Genomic DNA, 17455 nt, shown 5'->3' with positions numbered 1-17455 from the left:
TAGACACACTCACCAACAAAAATGAGTAGATTTCACATCCCAACATGTCAGCAAACCACAGACTGTTACAACATGCTGGGGAACCTATTGTAATACACCTCTCTGCTATTTGAGGGTAAAGTTAGTAGGTTGATTAGTAGGCTGCGGTCCATTAGAGTGGTTGTATGACGTTGTGTGTGTGTGTCTCAGTTCTTTGACCCAGGTGAGGTGCTGTATGCATATGACAGCCCGGCGGGCTACGGTCTGATGGGTCTCCAGCTGCTGGCCTACGTGTGGTTCTGCTACGCCGTCCTGATCTCCCTCAAACACTACCCTGAAAAACAACCCTTCTACATCCCCTTCTTCACGGCATACACACTCTGGTGAGAGGACATAGTCCTACAGCCCTTCACTCTCTGCATGCAGTTTGTCTCTGTCAGGTTCATCAACTTCATTCCTTAAAAAGCACTGCACCCAATAAACTCCCCGTCTCCCTTATTCTTCCACTTCTCGCTTGCTCGTCTTAAATCTGTCCTCACTCCTCCGCCTCTCCCTCCCTCTCGTTTCCTTTTGTCTCTACTCCACCATATTCCTTTTTTTCTCCTCCTTCCTTTACATATCTCAATCTCCCCCTTCCCTATCTCTCTCTCCTCTCTCTCTCTAAATAATCTCTCTCCCTCATTAACTCTCTCTCTTCTCTCCCTCTGGCAGGTTTTTCGCGGTGCCCGTCATGGCTCTGATAGCTAACTTTGGCATCCCTCGCTGGGCACGGGAGAAGATCGTCAACGGCATCCAACTGGGAATCCACCTCTATGCTCACATCGTATTCCTCGTTAGTACCCTTCATCTCTCTACACACTCACACACTGCCTCACAGTTGACGTTAATTATCTCGAAGACCTCATCGCCCGCCTCGTTAGTAACCCCCTGCCCTCCACACGCAGGCGCGCACACACTCACCTCTCTTTTAATATCTGTGAGTCATATCTCTCTGTTCTCATCGGCCTCTGCGTTAGTATCCCCCCAAACCAAGACTTCTATACCAGACTGAGCCTCTCTGTCCCAGACTTCTGTAGCAGACTGAGCCTCTCTGTCCCAGACTTCTGTACCAGACTGAGCCTCTCTGTCCCAGACTTCTGTAGCAGACTGAGCCTCTCTGTCCCAGACTTCTGTAGCAGACTGAGCCTCTCTGTCCCAGACTTCTGTAGCAGACTGAGCCTCTCTGTCCCAGACTTCTGTAGCAGACTGAGCCTCTCTGTCCCAGACTTCTGTAGCAGACTGAGCCTCTCTGTCCCAGACTTCTGTACCAGACTGAGCCTCTCTGTCCCAGACTTCTGTACCAGACTGAGCCTCTCTGTCCCAGACTTCTGTAGCAGACTGAGCCTCTCTGTCCCAGACTTCTATTCCAGACTGAGCCTCTCTGTCCCAGACTTGTATACCAGACTGAGCCTCTCTGTCCCAGACTTGTATACCAGACTGAGCCTCTCGGTCCCAGACTTCTGTACCAGACTGAGCCTCTCGGTCCCAGACGTCTATACCAGACTGAGCCTCTCTGTCCCAGACTTCTGTACCAGACTGAGCCTCTCTGTCCCAGACGTCTATACCAGACTGAGCCTCTCGGTCCCAGACTTCTGTACCAGACTGAGCCTCTCGGTCCCAGACTTCTGTACCAGACTGAGCCTCTCGGTCCCAGACTTCTGTACCAGACGGAGCCTCTCGGTCCCAGACTTCTATACCAGACTGAGCCTCTCGGGCCCAGACTTGTATACCAGCCTGGGCATCTCGGTCCCAGACTTCTGTACCAGACTGAGCCTCTCTGTCCCAGACTTCTATACCAGACTGAGCCTCTCTGTCCTTTGTCAGTGACACATTCACACACATACTGTTCTGTTCTTATATGTGCAGAAATGTGTATCAGTGTATGGAGAATACAGGGTAATATTTGTACAGGCAACAGGCAATATTCTGAATATGATACATTCCTCCCATCCATCCCCTCCCTCCCTGCCTCGCCACAGGCTATCACACGGCCCTCTGCGGCCAATAAGAACTTCCCGTACCACGTGCGGACCTCTCAGATCGGTATCCTGCTGTCTAGTCCGAAGGCGGGTGTGGCGAGTGAGAGTTTCCCCCACCACGCCTATGGGAACAGCTCCTTCCTTGGCGACTCCCAGCCCAACTTCACAGAACTGTTCTCCATCCAGTCGGTGAGTGGATGCATGGTCTGAGGAGGATGTAGTAACTGATACTAAGGTGTGATATAGTCCCTGTAACACTCCAGAGGTGTTAGAGCACAGAGGAAGTTGTCAGAGAAGGATGTGGTAACTGATATTGTGACAAATACAACCCAGCATGACCTTTAACCTTTCAACCTATACCTCCCTCTCTCTTAGGGCCCAGTGAAGACGGTGGAGGAGACGGTGGCCCGGAAGGGACAGGAAGTGCAGAGGAACAGTGAGCATAAGATCATCACCACCACGGCCGACCTGTCGTCACCCCCCTTCCCCCCACTCCCTCCCCCCATGCCCCCCCGCCTCTCCGCCCACTCCCCCCCTCCCCCTCCACGACTCCCCTCCCACTTCACCGAGTACTTCAGCATGCAGGGGGGAGGGGGCGTGGGCACCAAGGCATGAGACAGACAGAGAGAAAGAAAGAGGGACACAGAGAGAAAGATCGAGAGGGAGGTGGAGGAAGATCAGGTAGCATAGAAAACAGATCAAGCTATGTATAGCCACGAGGGAAGGAGGGATGGATATGAGGAAGAGAAGGGGAAGTCATTATAAGCAGACATGTGGAATGGAAGTCCTAAACGTCCCATTTTCACCTCTGAATGGGAAAAGAGCTGAATAAAGAAGAGGAAATGGCTGTGAGTTAAAGTGCTGAGCTTGTAAAAGAAAAAAGAAGCAATAAATATTTGAACATGAGCAGGGAGAGAGGCACCGGGAGGGAGAGATGACAGAGTGGATGAAGCCTGAGCAATAGAATGATAGGAGCACACAGTGGAGACTGAACAAAACTCCTATGAACACTTTTATTCAAGAATTCATAAGGCATCAATGGAGAGGCTGAGGGAAATGTGTAAATAGCTGAAGAGAATGAGTTACCATTACTCTAAAATAGTTGCAGAGTTTATATTACAAAAGGGATGTTTTTTTTCCACATTGTCGAATTCCAAGTGATGCTGTGACCATTGCAATTCTCATGCCATTACATTGTACAAGAGTAAAATATTCACTCACATCCTGAAACATACATTTTTTTTTCATGTTTGACAGATGTTAACACAAAATATAGAATTTCTCCATATAGAATATGTTGGGATGATTTATATTCTTATATATGTTGATTGCTCCAGGCTATTGGATTGATATACTGATGTTTAAGTGTACAATGTTCAGTTTACTGTGGACCCCTGAGGTACTGCTAAAACAAGCATGTACTCCCTGTCTCTAAACTGATTATACTCCATGTGCTCATACAGTGCGTGTACCTGTTGTACCAAACTACTATACAATAACTGTGTATTTCATACCATATAGGCTACCGAGGAGGTGTTAATGTACCTTCTTCTGGATTTCTATTGGAACCTTATGTTACCTTATGTCATACTGTCCACAGACAACTGTTTTAACTCCGAATACTACTGTTCAGTTTTCACTTGAGTGCAAGATGCTAGCTTGCTCAGAATGTAATTCCTTGATGTATGTAGATCTTGGTGAATGTATTAATGCAATAGAGCACAACGAAAGTGGTGGTTTTAAAGTTAAATTTTTTGTATTTTTTTTACATCGAAATCATACTTATAGCTTGTTTTACTTTCAATTTCAGCCTCCATCCTTGACACATGATTTAAGGAGGGAAGGTTGTCCAGCGAGGATATGAACTAACTTCACAATCCCCCCCCCGACTAGTATGTAATGATGTCATGTCAAACCTGTACATGTCTGTATGTATGGCCGTTTCCCTCAGTGAAGTTGTACAGTACATCTGATACTGTGTGAGGGGCTCATTGTTGTTTATCCATAAGTAGGAACAGTAGTTCTTCCTGACCATGAAAAGTCCTGGGCCCATAAACAACTAAAGCAAACCTTTTAGAGTAACTGTGAAAGTAGTAGCACCAACGTCCTGTTTGTCCTGCATGAAGCACTTTAATGTTCCCCTTCTCTTAGTTTTTCTGTTCCGCCATTTATTTCAAAGTGACTTTGAATAGCGCTTTTATCTGAATTATACGTATCCACACACTACACCCAATGATATTCCGGTATCAAATATACAAATGTTACCTGTAGATATGTTCATATTTATCAATGTCATCAAGTGTCATTATCAGACATTTAAAAATGTACATATATCTGAATAACATTAAGTTGATTAAATAGCCTAATGATATCAATGTAAGGGAGGGGGGGGGTATTCATAAGACTGTGTCAAGGCCAATTTACCACCTGTTCTAAGAAATGGAAGTAATAAATCACATTTTTTTTTATAACTTGTTAATATCTGAGTATGAAACATGCAAGTCTCTTTAATCATTTTTAATCCAATCTGTAAAAAAAAAAAAGGTGTGGGAGAAAAAATGGTGGTTAATTGACTGTTTCTAATGGTTTAATTAATAGCCCTTTACTATAGAAAGACTGTGGAGTAGGCTTGGGTTGGTCAGACTGCTACAGCACATGTTATCTACATGAGAACATACAGTCAAAAGGTATAATGTAGTCTGTAAAAAAAGAATGATACTTGAATTAGATTGTTCTGGTGTTCTAAAGGTTGTCTCTGTAGGCGTATATATATTTGTCTCTATTGCCATTACAGTCCACTGTTGTCCATGGTTACAGATGCCATTAATTGACTGAATAGATTTTGACAGACAGGTTCCATTCATCCTGTACAACAAGCTGCATGATCAACTTATCTATGGTATTTGTCTATTATACACAGACAAGTGGAAGAGCAACAGGAGATGAGTGAGGGTTTTATATGCATGACAGACAACAGCACAGATTCCTGGGTATTTAGAGAGGTCTGGTTAAGAGCACATTACTGAAGCACTGTTCGAAATGAATGCATTTTAATGGTGTCAAATTAGGGTATTCTGAATACGCTGTACATACACTTTTTGCCAAATTAAAATGGTTGGTTTTATTAGAGGCCTTGTCTGTTTCTTTCATACCTTGGCCACAGTGTGAATGTGTATGAGTTATTTTTATGTGATGTAGAAGGGCAAGGGCATTCGTCCAAAACATCTACTCCATCTTGGTACAGTACAATTACTTTTCTGGAACCAATCTCACAATTGGAGAGCTTACAGGCAAGTGGCAAAGGAGAACGGAGAGCAGGTCCAATTGAATGTAATTGCAATAGGTTTGGGGCAATTTTGGCAAGTAGTTACCAGTATGTAAAAACCAAAACTCTACAGCAGCTCTTAATAACAAAACAGTTTGAATCTAAACAAATAGAATGAATGGGGAAGCTCATGATGAGTGTGTGATTTTGCCTGGTTGAAGGTGGTTGCTTTCATAAAACATCCTGCCTCTATTTGCCACTGTCTGATGTTTATTATGAATCAGTAGAGGGACTAAAAAGAGGACATCAACCATGATAATAATGAAAAGTTTGGGGGACATGTTTCTGAACCGGTAGAGGGAATAATAACAGCATATCAAACCTGTTTCTTATTTAAGCACATTTGTTAAATTCACAGTAGTGCCATAAACAGAACGCTTAACATTTGTCAAACAATCATTTATTTTGACACACAACATCCTCATGTTCCGTGGGGTCCATAGAAAGTCAAATACTGTAGCCAGTCACCTCAAAACAGTTGCACCCCATGTTTCTGTACTGTTATCCACCAAAAGTGTTGGGTGCTTTTCTTATTACACACAATGTTTCCAAATCAGATGACAACACAATGTTTCCAAATCAGGACCTAGTCAGAATCTGTGGACTATAAAAGTTGAGTACAACCCACCAGCGGGTCCTCTACTATGGAATTACAGGGGCTTATTCAGGCGGGAGCAACGTTCCAGAATGTTCATATACTGTAGAACAGACATGACATTCTAAATGTTTCACCGAACACACCCCTGATCTAACACATGTAAGGTCAGTGTGTGGCTGGTTGCATCATGCCTCAACCTTGGCTGCTGCCTGCTGTGCCCGCTCCTCTCTGTAGCCTTTCAGGAGCTGGTTGATTAGTGTGAGTTCATTGTCTCGTTTGGCGGTCTGGAGAGGTGGGAATGGGTTGCCTTTATACTCCAGCACAGCCATAGCAGCCTTGTCCAGGTTCTCCCTGTTGGGAATGCGGGCCATCCGGGTGTAGGCTTTGGGCTGGGTCTCAAACCTGGGAGCCAGGACCTTGAAGAGCTTTGGGATCAGATCCTTTTCCTTAAACCACAGGAGAGAGAGACGGGATGATGACTGAAAGAACTAGGAACACACTCATACTAATCTGGTAGATAATAGTACAACAAAGCTGGGGACATTGGGACAATCTGACTTGGTCTGAGTACATTAAAACACTAACAAAGATCATAAAGAACATTTACTGTGAGCCAGAAATTTGCCATTTTCATCGCTTTCTCGTCAGTGTCTCCCTTCTTGGCATAGTCAATCAACTGCAAAACAACATCACATTGGTCAACAACGTCACAAGCTGTCAAAAACTACACAGTAGCCTACTAAACAGGGATGGTTGAGAAGTAGCCGACTAAATCAAACAAGGTAAATGAAAAAGTATGGATTTCAGCAAACAAAGGCACACATCTACATAGGACAACGATATGTACACGATAAGCGTTTCATCATTTACTATTGATCTTGGGCAAATCAATGTAGTCAGAGCTGAATTTCACAAAGCCAGGACTCTGCTCAACTCCATAGTTGATCAGAAACTTCCTTCACCATGGGAGTTGAGTTTAGTCAACTAGAGGAGTAGCCCAAAGGCTGGCAGATGACAATAGAGTCGCTTCATCTTACTGTCCAAAGGGAATCTATGTAGCCAGCTATACACTCATATCCCCTATGGACCGGGTTGTACATAACATATTCTCCATTCTGGTTGCAAAGGAGTCGATTACCTCCTTAACTCGATTTAATGGCGAGAAGATGGAAAAAAACATACTTTCTTATGGAACACCATTTTTGCCATTTTCCGGATGTCGCCAATCAGGTTGGAGCAGTCTATTTTTTTCACCCCTGGTCTGATTGGCTGAAGGGGTAAACACATGTATAGCCGGCTGCATACATTCCTTTTGGACGGTAAGATGAAACGACTCAATATCGCTGTTGTTTCCAGCCTTTGAATTACTGGAGAAGCAACTTTGTTGAGCTGCGTAAAAAGGGTAACGTTAACATGTCCTCACCTTTTCAGCATAGAATCGAACTTCGTCTGCTCTGCCTCGGGTGGTCTCTATCCTCTCGTGTCGAACGAGGCCGGTAAGAATGTTCCGAAGCATGTTTATTCGGGACTCTGGACCGAGACCCATTTTACGGGCCACCCGGCCATGGGATATCAACATCTGAATGGTGAGGCGCATCTTGTCGAGTTCAGACGCCTACAAGAGGCTAGAAAGAAAAAAAGCAATCAAGCCGGCCTTTAAAAATGTAAACCGATGTTTCTAAGGAAGGTTATCTTCCGTTATTCTCGTGTAAATTAGGTTTATGTGATCATTAATACATCCCCGAGGTCGCATAACATGACAACTTTGACATTGCCGGTGCATCAGTTATCGCAGTCTGGTTGAGTGAAAAATAGTTCCACTTTAGGATTGGTTCCGCCTCAAATGCATTCTATTTGTTTCTAGTTGTCATGAATTAATTGTTTTGTTATTAGATATCAGGCATTTCTATGTTGCATAGAGATATTTCAAAATGTAAAAAATGTGTTAATTTCTGATTAGGAAATGTAATCGGAAATAAGTGTACATATTTAAATGACCTATTTATCTACGATATATATGATGACAAATAGCATAGATATACAGTACCAGTCAACATTTTGGAAACACCTACTCATCATTTTATTTATATTTACTATTTTCTACATTATAGAATAATAGTGAAGACATCAAAACTATGAAAAAAACACATATGGAGTCATGCAGTAACCAAAAAAGTGTTAAACAATTCAAATCAAAATATATTTTAGATTCTTCAAAATAGCCACCATTTGCCTTGATGGCAGCTTTGCACACTCTTGGAATTCTCTCAACCAGAATGCTTTTCCAAAGGTCTTGAAGGAGTTCCCACATATGCTGAGCACTTTTTGGCTGCTTGTCTTTCACTCTGCGTTCCAACTCATCCCAAACCATCTCAATTGGGCTGAGGTTGGGTGATTGTGGAGGCCAGGTCATCTGATGCAGCACCATCACTCTCCATCTTTGTCAAATAGCCCTTACACAGCCTGGAAGTGTGTTTTGGGTCATTGTCCTGTTGAAAAACAAATTATAGTCCCACTAAAGGCAAACCAGATGGGATGGTGTATCGCTGCAGAATGCTGTAGTAGCCAAGCTGGTTAAGTGTGTCTTGAATTCTAAATAAATCACAGACATCATCACACCTCCTCCTCCATGCTTCACAGTGGGAACCATAAATGCGGAGATCATCCGTTCACCTACTCTGCGTCTCACAAAGACATGCAGTTGAAACCAAAAATCTCACATTTTGACTCCTCAGACCAAAATACAGATTTCCACTGGTCTAATGTCCATTGCTCGTGTTTCTTGTCCCAACCAAGTCTCTTCTTCTTATTGATGTCCTTTAGTAGTGGTTTCTTTGCTGCAATTCGACCATGAAGGCCTGATTCACACAGTCTCCTCTGAACAGTTGATGTTGAGATGTGTCTGTTACTTGAACTCTGTGAAGCATTTATTTGGGCTGCAATTTCTGAGGCGGGTAACTCTAGCGAACTTATCCTCTGCAGCAGAGGTAACTCTGGGTCTTCCTTCCCTGTGGCGGTCCTCCAGTTTCATCATAGCGCTTGATGGTTTTTGCGACTGCACTTGAAGAAACTTTCAAAGTTCTTGAAATTTTCCGTATTGACGGACCTTCAAATCTTAAAAGTAATGATGGACTTTCATTTCTCTTTGCTTTTTTGAGCTGTTTTTTTTCCATAATATGGACTTGGTCTTTTACCAAATAGGACTATCTTCTGTATACCACCCCTACCTGGTCACAAGACAACTGTTTGACTGAAACACATTAAGAAGGAAAGAAATTCCACAAATTAACAAGGCACACATGTTAATTGAAATGCATTCCAGGTGACTACCTCATGAAGCTGGTTGAGAGAATGCCAAGAGCAGGCAAAGGGTGGCTACTTTGAATATTTTTTAAATTTAACTAAGCAAGTCAGTTAAGAACAAATTCTTCTTTACAATGACAGCCTAGGAACAGTGGGTTAACTGACTTGTTCAGGGGCAGAACGACAGATTTTTACCTTGTTAGCTCAGGGATTCGATCTAGCAACCATTCGATCTAGCAACCAAGTATGGGGTAAGTTTAGCTGCAGGACAGGGTAAGTCAAGCTGGCTACACATTTCTGGACTGAATGAAATCTCACTAGTACCGTTTTTAAAAACATAATTCATCACAATCACTTTTCGTCTTTTAATCATTTTAAGCATCTTTCAACAAAGGCTTAACACCTAGCAAACACGGTGTTTTTTTTAATACTTTGAACATAGGCCAGGCCCTGTTGTTACCTCATATCCCAGCTATAATGCCTTGAAAGCGTCATGAAACCTCTAACACAATAAATACATTTGACTTGGTGAAAATCCGTTTTTTGGACCTAACTTGCTTACCACTTTTTCCATGTGGTTTCTTACTTCACAGACTCAATGAAATGAAGGCCTTTTTCTAAATATTTGGTCAAATGATTAACATTGTGTATGGTTTCCTAGAAACAAGGGTGGCTCAACTTACCCCACTCTCCCCTAGTGTATGGCTTTCATATTTCCTGAAGTGAATTACAACCTTATAATAGATATTTATTGGCAAGCACCTCTTATTCATTAATATGCAGGTATTGTCCTGTGATGGCCCAAGGCTAAGCCCTGAATGTTGGGGAACTCTGATGCCTCTGATTGTCCCTCTCAATAATGGAGGTTATGAAATCTCTCACTGTGAGTATTGAGGTAGAGTATTTAGCATCTGGACTCAGTCTGACAGATGCACATTCAAGGGATATTGACTCTAAATCATGCAACCCAATATACAAACATTATGTAAGATCCAACCATATTCATGTTGCACCACACAGTATTTCAGTAGCAACACAACTCTCACAGAGAGAATACTCTAAATGGGTATGAAGGAGGGGTGAAGTTGGTATTATTGAAGTTAGAAACATGTAGTTGTGACAGGGATGAGCCAGTGGTCTAATAAAGGCTTTATCCCACAAATTTAGCAGCAGAAGCCTATATTCGTACCTTGGCACTGGGGTTATCGGGCTCGGCACAGCCCTATCCCCAGGACACAACACCCTGAAGATCACCGTTGCACACCACGGGGCCACCGGAGTCACCCTGAGAGAGAGACAATGAGAGATTTACTTCACTGTTTCGCTATACTGTATTTTCGGTCCTAATAGTTTTGATAAGCTAGTCAGTAGTACCTGGCAAGAGTCCTTGCCTCCCTCCAGGAATCCAGCACAGAACATGGCGTTAGTGATCTGGCCAGGGTAGGAGTTGTTACAGACATTGAAGGACAGGATGGCGAGGTTCAGGCACTGTAGCTTGTTGCTATCGGCGGCTGTAAGGATGGATGAAAAATGAAAGAATGGATAGAAAGAAGGGGAAATTAAAGGTAGAACATGTCAATTATGGATCATTTACATTTTAACACTGGCATGGTTACCTGACCAAGTGTATTTTATAACATAGCCCCAAAATGCATTAACATGTTGCCGTTATTGCTGTACTCACTGGAGTTCATAGTGTTGCCCCATCCAGAGACGGTACACATTGTGCCAGCGGGGGCACAGCTGGTGGGCAAAGCAACAGGCTGCACGTAGGTGTTGAGGGTGGCGAGCTTGAGCAACATGATGTCATTGTTGATGTTGTAGGAGCTGTAGTTGGGGTGGGGGATGACGTGGGAAGAAGAGATGAATTGCTCCTTACCTTCAGTCCTGTCAACGTTGTGCTTGCCCAGACACACCTCCACACAGCTTAGGGTGAAAGAGAAAGAGGGAAAGGAAAGTCTTTCATCACTTGATGGTGTTCTGTGCTGAGCCTTGGGGTGCAGGTGAAGTGAACTGCATGATATAATCTGGATGATAGGATGTTGTTAAGCCATGACAGACATGTAAAGTAAGTAAATAACCTTGTACAAGCCTTGGCGTGTGCGAGCCGGAACGGCTAATAGGAACAGGAGCCTATCTCCTGTTTCTGAGGCAGCTTGATGTACCAATACACATATTGAATGTATTCATTAAATGGAAGTCTTACTCATCTATAAGCACATAGGATACTTCAGGTACAGTTGAAGTCGGAAGTTTACATAGACTTAGATTGGAATCATTAAAACTCGTTTTTCAACCACTCCACAAAATTCTTGTTAACAAACTATAGTTTTGTCAAGTCGGTTAGGACATCTAATTTGTGCATGACACAAGTAATTTGTTCAACAATTGTTTACAGACAGATTATTCCACTGTATCACAATTCCAGTGGGTCAGAAGTTAACATACACTAAGTTAAACAGGATGTATTTCAAGGCCTACCTTCAAACTCAGTGCCTCTTTGCTTAACATCATGGGAAAATCAAAAGAAATCAGCCAAGACCTCAGAAACAAATTGTAGACCTCCACAAGTCTGGTTCATCCTTGGGAGCAATTTCCAAATGCCTGAAAGTACCACGTTCATCTGTACAAACAATAGTACGCAAGTATAAACACCATGGGACCACTCAGCCGTCATGCCGCTCAGGAAGGAGACGCGTTCTGTCTCCTAGAGATGAACGTGCTTTGGTGCAAAAAGTGCAAATCAATCCCAGAACAACAGCAAAGGACCTTGTGAAGACGCTGGAGGAAACGGGTACAAAAGTATCTATATCCACAGTAAAATGAGTCCTCTATTGACATAACCTGAAAGGCCGCTCAGCAAGGAGGAAGCCACTTCTCCAAAACTGCCATAAAAAAGCCAAACTACGGTTTGCAACTGCACATGGGGAAAAATATTATACTTTTTGGAACAATGTCCTCTGGTCTGATGAAACAAAAATAGAACTGTTTGACCATTGTTATGTTTGGAGGAAAAAGGGGGAGGCTTGCAAGCCGAAGAACACCATCCCAACCGTGAAGCACGGGGGTGGCAGCATCATGTTGTGGGGGTGCTTTGCTGCAGGAGGGACTGGTGCACTTCACAAAATAGCTGGCATCATGAGGAACGGAAATTATGTGGATATATTGAAGCAACATCTCAAGACATCAGTCAGGAAGTTAAAACTTGGTTGCAAATTGGGCGGCGAGTAGCCTAGTGGTTTCGCGGAAAGATATCGGGTGCCTTGTGAGGATCAGGCGACGAGTGCCTAATCTGCCTTTGCCATCTGTACTGTTAGCCAACGTTCAATCGCTGGAAAATGAATGGGCCGAACTGAAAGCACGTATATCCTACCAACGGGACATTAAAAACGGTAATATCTTATGTTTCACCGAGTCGTGGCTGAATAACGATACTAATAACATACAGCTGGCGGATTATTCACTATCGGCAGAACAGAACAGCAGCCTCTGGTAAGACATGGGGCAGGTGCCTATGTATATTTCTAAAAAACAGCTGGTGCATGATATCTAACGAAGTCTCAAAGTTTTGCTCGCCTGTAGACCACACTATCTACCTAGAGAGTTTTCATCTGTATTTTTCGTAGCTGTCTACATACCACCACAGACCGATGCTGGCACTAAAACAGCACTCAATGAGCTGTATACTGCCATAAGCAAACATGAACACGCTCATCCAGAGGCGGTGCTCCTAGTGGCCAGGAACTTTAATGCAGGGAATCAGTTTTACCTAATTTCTATCAGCATGTTAAATGTGCAACCAGAGGGAAAAAAATTCTAGACCAACTTTACTCCACACACAGAGATGCGTACAAAGCTCTCCCTCGCCCTCCATTTGGCAAAACTGACCATAATTCTATCCTCCTGATTCCTGCTTACAAGCTATTAATTTAAGCAGGAAGCACCAGTGATTCGGCCTATAAAAAAGTGGTCAGATGAAGCAGATGCTAAACTACAGGACTGTTTTGCCAGCACAGACTGGAATATGTTCCGGGATTCTTCCAATGGCATTGAGGAGTATACCACATCAGTCAATGGCTTCATCAATAAGTTAATTGATAACGTGTTGTCCCTACAGTGACTGTACGTACATACCCCAACCAGAAGCTATGGATTACAGGCAACATTTGGACTGAACAAAAGGGTAGAGCTGCCACTTTCAAGGAGCGGGACTCTAACCCGGAAGCTTATAAGAAATCCCGCAATGCCTTCCGACGAACCATCAAACAGGCAAAGCATCAATACAGGGCTAAGATCGAATCGTACTACACTGGGTCTGACGCTCATCGGATGTGCCAGGGCTTGTAAACTATTACAGACTACAAAGGGAAGCACAGCCGAGAGCTACCCAGTGACACGAGCCTAACAGACAAGCTGAATAACTTCTATGCTCGCTTCGAGGCAAGTAACACTAAAACATGCATGAGAGCATCAGCTGTTCCGGATGATTGTGTGATCATGCGCTCTGCAGCCAATGTGAGTAAGACCTTTAAACAGGTCAACATTCACAAGGCCGCAGGGCCAGATGGATTACCAGGACGTTTACTCTGAGCATGTGCTGACTAACTGGCAAGTGTCTTCACTGACATTTTCAACCTCTCCCTGTCTGAGTATGTAATACCAACATGTTTCAAGCAGACCCCCATAGTCCCTGTGCCCAAGAATACTAAGGTAACCTGCCTAAATGACTACCGACCCCTAGCACTCACGTCTGTAGCCATGAAATGCTTTGAAAGGCTGGTCGTGGCTCACATCAACACCATTATCCCAGAAACCCTAGACCCACTCCAATTTGCATACCGCCCCAACAGATCCACAAATGATGAAATCTCTATTGCATTCCACACTGCCCTTTCACACCTGGACAAAAGGAACATTTATGTGAGAATGCTATTCATTGACTACAGCTCAGCGTTCAACACCATAGTGCCCTCAAAGCTAATCACGAAGCTAAGGACCCTAGGACTAAACACCTCCCTCTGCAACTGGATCCTGGACTTCCTGACGGCTGCCCCCAGGTGGTAAGAGTAGGTAACAACACATCTACTATGCTGATCCTCAACACGGGGCCCCTCAGAGGTGCGTGCACAGTCCCTTCCTGTACTCCCTGTTCACTCATGACTCTACTGCCAGGCACGACTCGAAAGGAGATGATTGTGGACTGAGAGCTTTAAGTTCCTTCGCGTCCACATCACCAACAAACTAGCATGGTCCAAGCACACCAAGACAGTCGTGATGAGGACACAAGAAAACTGAAACGATTTGGCATGGGTCCTCAGATCCTCAAAAGGTTTTACAGCTGCACCATCGAGAGCATCCTGACGGGTTGCATCACTGCCTGTTATGGCAACTGCTCGGCCTCAGACCGCAAGGCACTACAGCGGGTAGTGCGTACAGCCTAGTACATCACCAGGGCCAAGCTTCCTGCCATCCAGGACCTCTATACCAGGCGGAGTCAGAGGAAGGCCCTAAAAATTGTCAAAGTCTCCATCCACCATAGTCATAGACTATAGTACACAATATATTGGAAGTCGTTCACATGATACTTACAAATTGTAGCAGTGAGCAGCAGACACCACCATGTGCTGGAGATCAGGGAGCCAACACAGAAGTGGTACCCAGACTGCAGAGACACCTGATGGTGCTGGGAGTACGGCTTGCCTTGCACTCATACCCTTTGACGATCTTGTCGTCCTCCATTGCGACTGGAAACCAAGAGCAGGCAGATTCTTAGCTATATTTCCTCACCTTTTGAGATGATAAAAAAAGCATAACACTATCATAGAGCATCGAGCCAGCGGGGTGGTGGCACTGGAATCCTCATCTCTCCCAAGTGGACATTCTCTCTTTCTCCCCTGACCCATCTGTCTATCTCCTCATTTGAATTCCATGCTGTCACAGTTACCAGCCCTTTCAAGCTTAACATCCTTATCATTTATCGCCCTCCAGGTTCTCTTGGAGAGTTCATCAATGAGCTTGACGCCTTGATAAGTTCCTTTCCTGAGGATGGCTCACCTCTCACAGTTCTGGGTGACTTTAACCTCCCCACGTCTACCTTTGACTCATTCCTCTCTGCCTCCTTCTTTCCACTCCTCTCCTCTTTTGACCTCACCCTCTCACCTTCTCCCCCTACTCACAAGGCAGGCAATACGCTTGACCTCATCTTTACTAGATGCTGTTCTTCCACTAATCTCATTGCGACTCCCCTCCAAATCTCCGACCACTACCTTGTATCCTTTTCCCTCTTGCTCTCTTCCAACACTTCTCACTCTGCCCCTACTCGGATGGTATTGCGCCGTCCCAACCTTCGCTCTCTCTCTCCCGCTACTCTCTCCTCTTCCATCCTATCATCTCTTCCCTCTGCTCAAACCTTCTCCAACCTATCTCCTGATTCTGCCTCCTCAACCCTCCTCTCCTCCCTTTCTGCATCCTTTGATTTTCTCTGTCCCCTATCCTCCAGGCCGGCTCGGTCCTCCCCTCCTGCTCCGTGGCTCGACGACTCACTACGAGCTGACAGAACAGGGCTCCGGGCAGCCGAGCGGAAATGGAGGAAAACTCGCCTCCCTGCGGACCTGGCATCCTTTCACTCCCTCCTCTCTACATTCTCCTCTTCTGTCTCTGCTGCTAAAGCCACTTTCTACCACTCTAAATTCCAAACATCTGCCTCTAACCCTAGGAAGCTCTTTGCTACCTTCTCCTCCCTCCTGAATCCTCCCCCCCCCCTCCTCCCTCTCTGCGGATGACTTCGTCAACCATTTTGAAAAGAAGGTTGACGATATCCGATCCTCGTTTGCTAAGTCAAACGACACCGCTGGTCCTGCTCACACTGCCCTACCCTGTGCTTTGACCTCTTTCTCCCCTCTCTCTCCAGATGAAATCTCGCGTCTTGTGACGGCCGGCCGCCCAACAACCTGCCCACTTGACCCTATCCCCTCCTCTCTTCTGCAGACCATTTCTGGAGACCTTCTCCCCTTCCTCACCTCGCTCATCAACTCATCCTTGACCGCTGGCTACGTCCCTTCCGTCTTCAAGAGAGCGAGAGTTGCACCCCTTCTGAAAAAAACCTACACTCGATCCCTCCGATGTCAACAACTACAGACCAGTATCCCTTCTTTCTTTTCTCTCCAAAACTCTTGAACGTGCCGTCCTTGGCCAGCTCTCCTGCTATCTCTCTCAGAATGACCTTCTTGATCCTAATCAGTCAGGTTTCAAGACTGGGCATTCAACTGAGACTGCTCTTCTCTGTGTCACGGAGGCTCTCCGCACTGCTAAAGCTAACTCTCTCTCCTCTGCTCTCATCCTTCTAGACCTATCTGCTGCCTTTGATACTGTGAACCATCAGATCCTCCTCTCCACCCTCTCCGAGTTGGGCATCTCCGGCGCGGCCCACGCTTGGATTGCGTCCTACCTGACAGGTCGCTCCTACCAGGTGGCGTGGCGAGAATCTGTCTCCGCACCATGCGCTCTCACCACTGGTGTCCCCCAGGGCTCTGTTCTAGGCCCTCTCCTATTCTCGCTATACACCAAGTCACTTGGCTCTGTCATATCCTCACATGGTCTCTCCTATCATTGCTATGCAGACGACACACAATTAATCTTCTCCTTTCCCCCTTCTGATAACCAGGCGGCGAATCGCATCTCTGCATGTCTGTCAGACATATCAGTGTGGATGACGGATCACCACCTCAAGCTGAACCTCGGCAAGACGGAGCTGCTCTTCCTCCCGGGGAAAGACTGCCCGTTCCATGATCTCGCCATCACGGTTGACAACTCCCTTGTGTCCTCCTCCCAGAGTGCTAAGAACCTTGGCGTGATCCTGGACAACACCCTGTCGTTCTCCACTAACATCAAGGCGGTGACCCGATCCTGTAGGTTCATGCTCTACAACATTCGCAGAGTACGACCCTGCCTCACACAGGAAGCGGCGCAGGTCCTAATCCAGGCACTTGTCATCTCCCGTCTGGATTACTGCAACTCGCTGTTGGCTGGGCTCCCTGCCTGTGCCATTAAACCCCTACAACTCGACGCAGCCCGTCTGGTGTTCAACCTTCCCAAGTTCTCTCACGTCACCCCGCTCCTCCGCTCTCTCCACTGGCTTCCAGTTGAAGCTCGCATCCGCTACAAGACCATGGTGATTGCCTACGGAGCTGTGAAGGGAACGGCACCTCCATACCTTCAGGCTCTGATCAGGCC

At 45.2% G+C, this 17455-nt stretch overlaps 3 protein-coding genes across 5 annotated transcripts in view; 1 reads left to right on the top strand and 2 right to left on the bottom strand.

Moving 5' to 3' along the window:
* Window positions 1-5126, top strand: part of LOC106605699 (transmembrane protein 145) — a 38938-nt gene extending 33812 nt beyond the window's left edge. Inside the window, exons 12-16 of one of the 2 annotated variants that reach the window (XM_014201595.2) lie at window positions 190-362; window positions 691-811; window positions 1998-2186; window positions 2373-2433; window positions 3808-5126. In XM_014201595.2, coding sequence (XP_014057070.1) covers window positions 190-362; window positions 691-811; window positions 1998-2186; window positions 2373-2433; window positions 3808-3827 — 564 coding nt within the window. In that variant the 3' untranslated portion in view covers window positions 3828-5126. Of the gene's footprint in view, window positions 1-189; window positions 363-690; window positions 812-1997; window positions 2187-2372 lie in introns of both variants that reach the window. The other variant, XM_045718691.1, reaches the window with a different exon arrangement.
* A 580-nt stretch (window positions 5127-5706) lies between these two features.
* LOC106605701 (39S ribosomal protein L17, mitochondrial) lies at window positions 5707-7721 on the bottom strand. 2 transcript variants are annotated; one of them, XM_014201597.2, is made up of 3 exons: window positions 7344-7721; window positions 6528-6596; window positions 5707-6366 (listed from the first exon to the last, which is right to left on the bottom strand). In XM_014201597.2, the coding sequence occupies exons 1-3, from the start codon at window positions 7515-7517 to the stop codon at window positions 6106-6108; spliced, it is 504 nt and encodes a 167-aa protein (XP_014057072.1). In that variant the 5' UTR covers window positions 7518-7721; the 3' UTR covers window positions 5707-6105. The 2 variants fall into 2 exon arrangements, with proteins under 2 accessions (XP_014057072.1, XP_014057073.1); XM_014201598.2 differs by lacking the exon at window positions 6528-6596.
* Window positions 7722-10318: 2597 nt separating this feature from the next.
* Window positions 10319-11527, bottom strand: LOC106605678 (trypsin-1-like). The gene is made up of 3 exons (XM_014201568.2): window positions 10862-11527; window positions 10598-10787; window positions 10319-10508 (listed from the first exon to the last, which is right to left on the bottom strand). The coding sequence occupies exons 1-3, from the start codon at window positions 11023-11025 to the stop codon at window positions 10446-10448; spliced, it is 417 nt and encodes a 138-aa protein (XP_014057043.1). The 5' UTR covers window positions 11026-11527; the 3' UTR covers window positions 10319-10445.
* Window positions 11528-17455: the final 5928 nt, after the last annotated feature.

Source organism: Salmo salar, chromosome ssa05 (assembly GCF_905237065.1).
Source record: "Salmo salar chromosome ssa05, Ssal_v3.1, whole genome shotgun sequence".
Classification (NCBI taxonomy): domain Eukaryota; kingdom Metazoa; phylum Chordata; class Actinopteri; order Salmoniformes; family Salmonidae; genus Salmo; species Salmo salar.
Note: the sequence above shows the minus strand (reverse complement) of the source record. Positions and strands in the feature narration are given on the sequence as shown.

Excerpts from the sequence above, each read along its gene's own strand:
- LOC106605678 (XM_014201568.2), bottom strand. The coding sequence starts at position 11,025 with ATGTTGCTCAAGCTCGCCACCCTCAACACCTACGTGCAGCCTGTTGCT. Across the intron at positions 10,788-10,861 it reads TTAATGCATTTTGGGGCTAT|TTTAATTTCCCCTTCTTTCT; the intron begins GTTATAAAATAC and ends ACATGTTCTACC. Across the intron at positions 10,509-10,597 it reads GAGGCAAGGACTCTTGCCAG|GGTGACTCCGGTGGCCCCGT; the intron begins GTACTACTGACT and ends TCTCTCTCTCAG.
- LOC106605701 (XM_014201597.2), bottom strand. The coding sequence starts at position 7,517 with ATGCGCCTCACCATTCAGATGTTGATATCCCATGGCCGGGTGGCCCGT. Across the intron at positions 6,597-7,343 it reads TTCGATTCTATGCTGAAAAG|TTGATTGACTATGCCAAGAA; the intron begins GTGAGGACATGT and ends GTTGTTTTGCAG. Across the intron at positions 6,367-6,527 it reads TGGCAAATTTCTGGCTCACA|GAAAAGGATCTGATCCCAAA; the intron begins GTAAATGTTCTT and ends CTGTGGTTTAAG.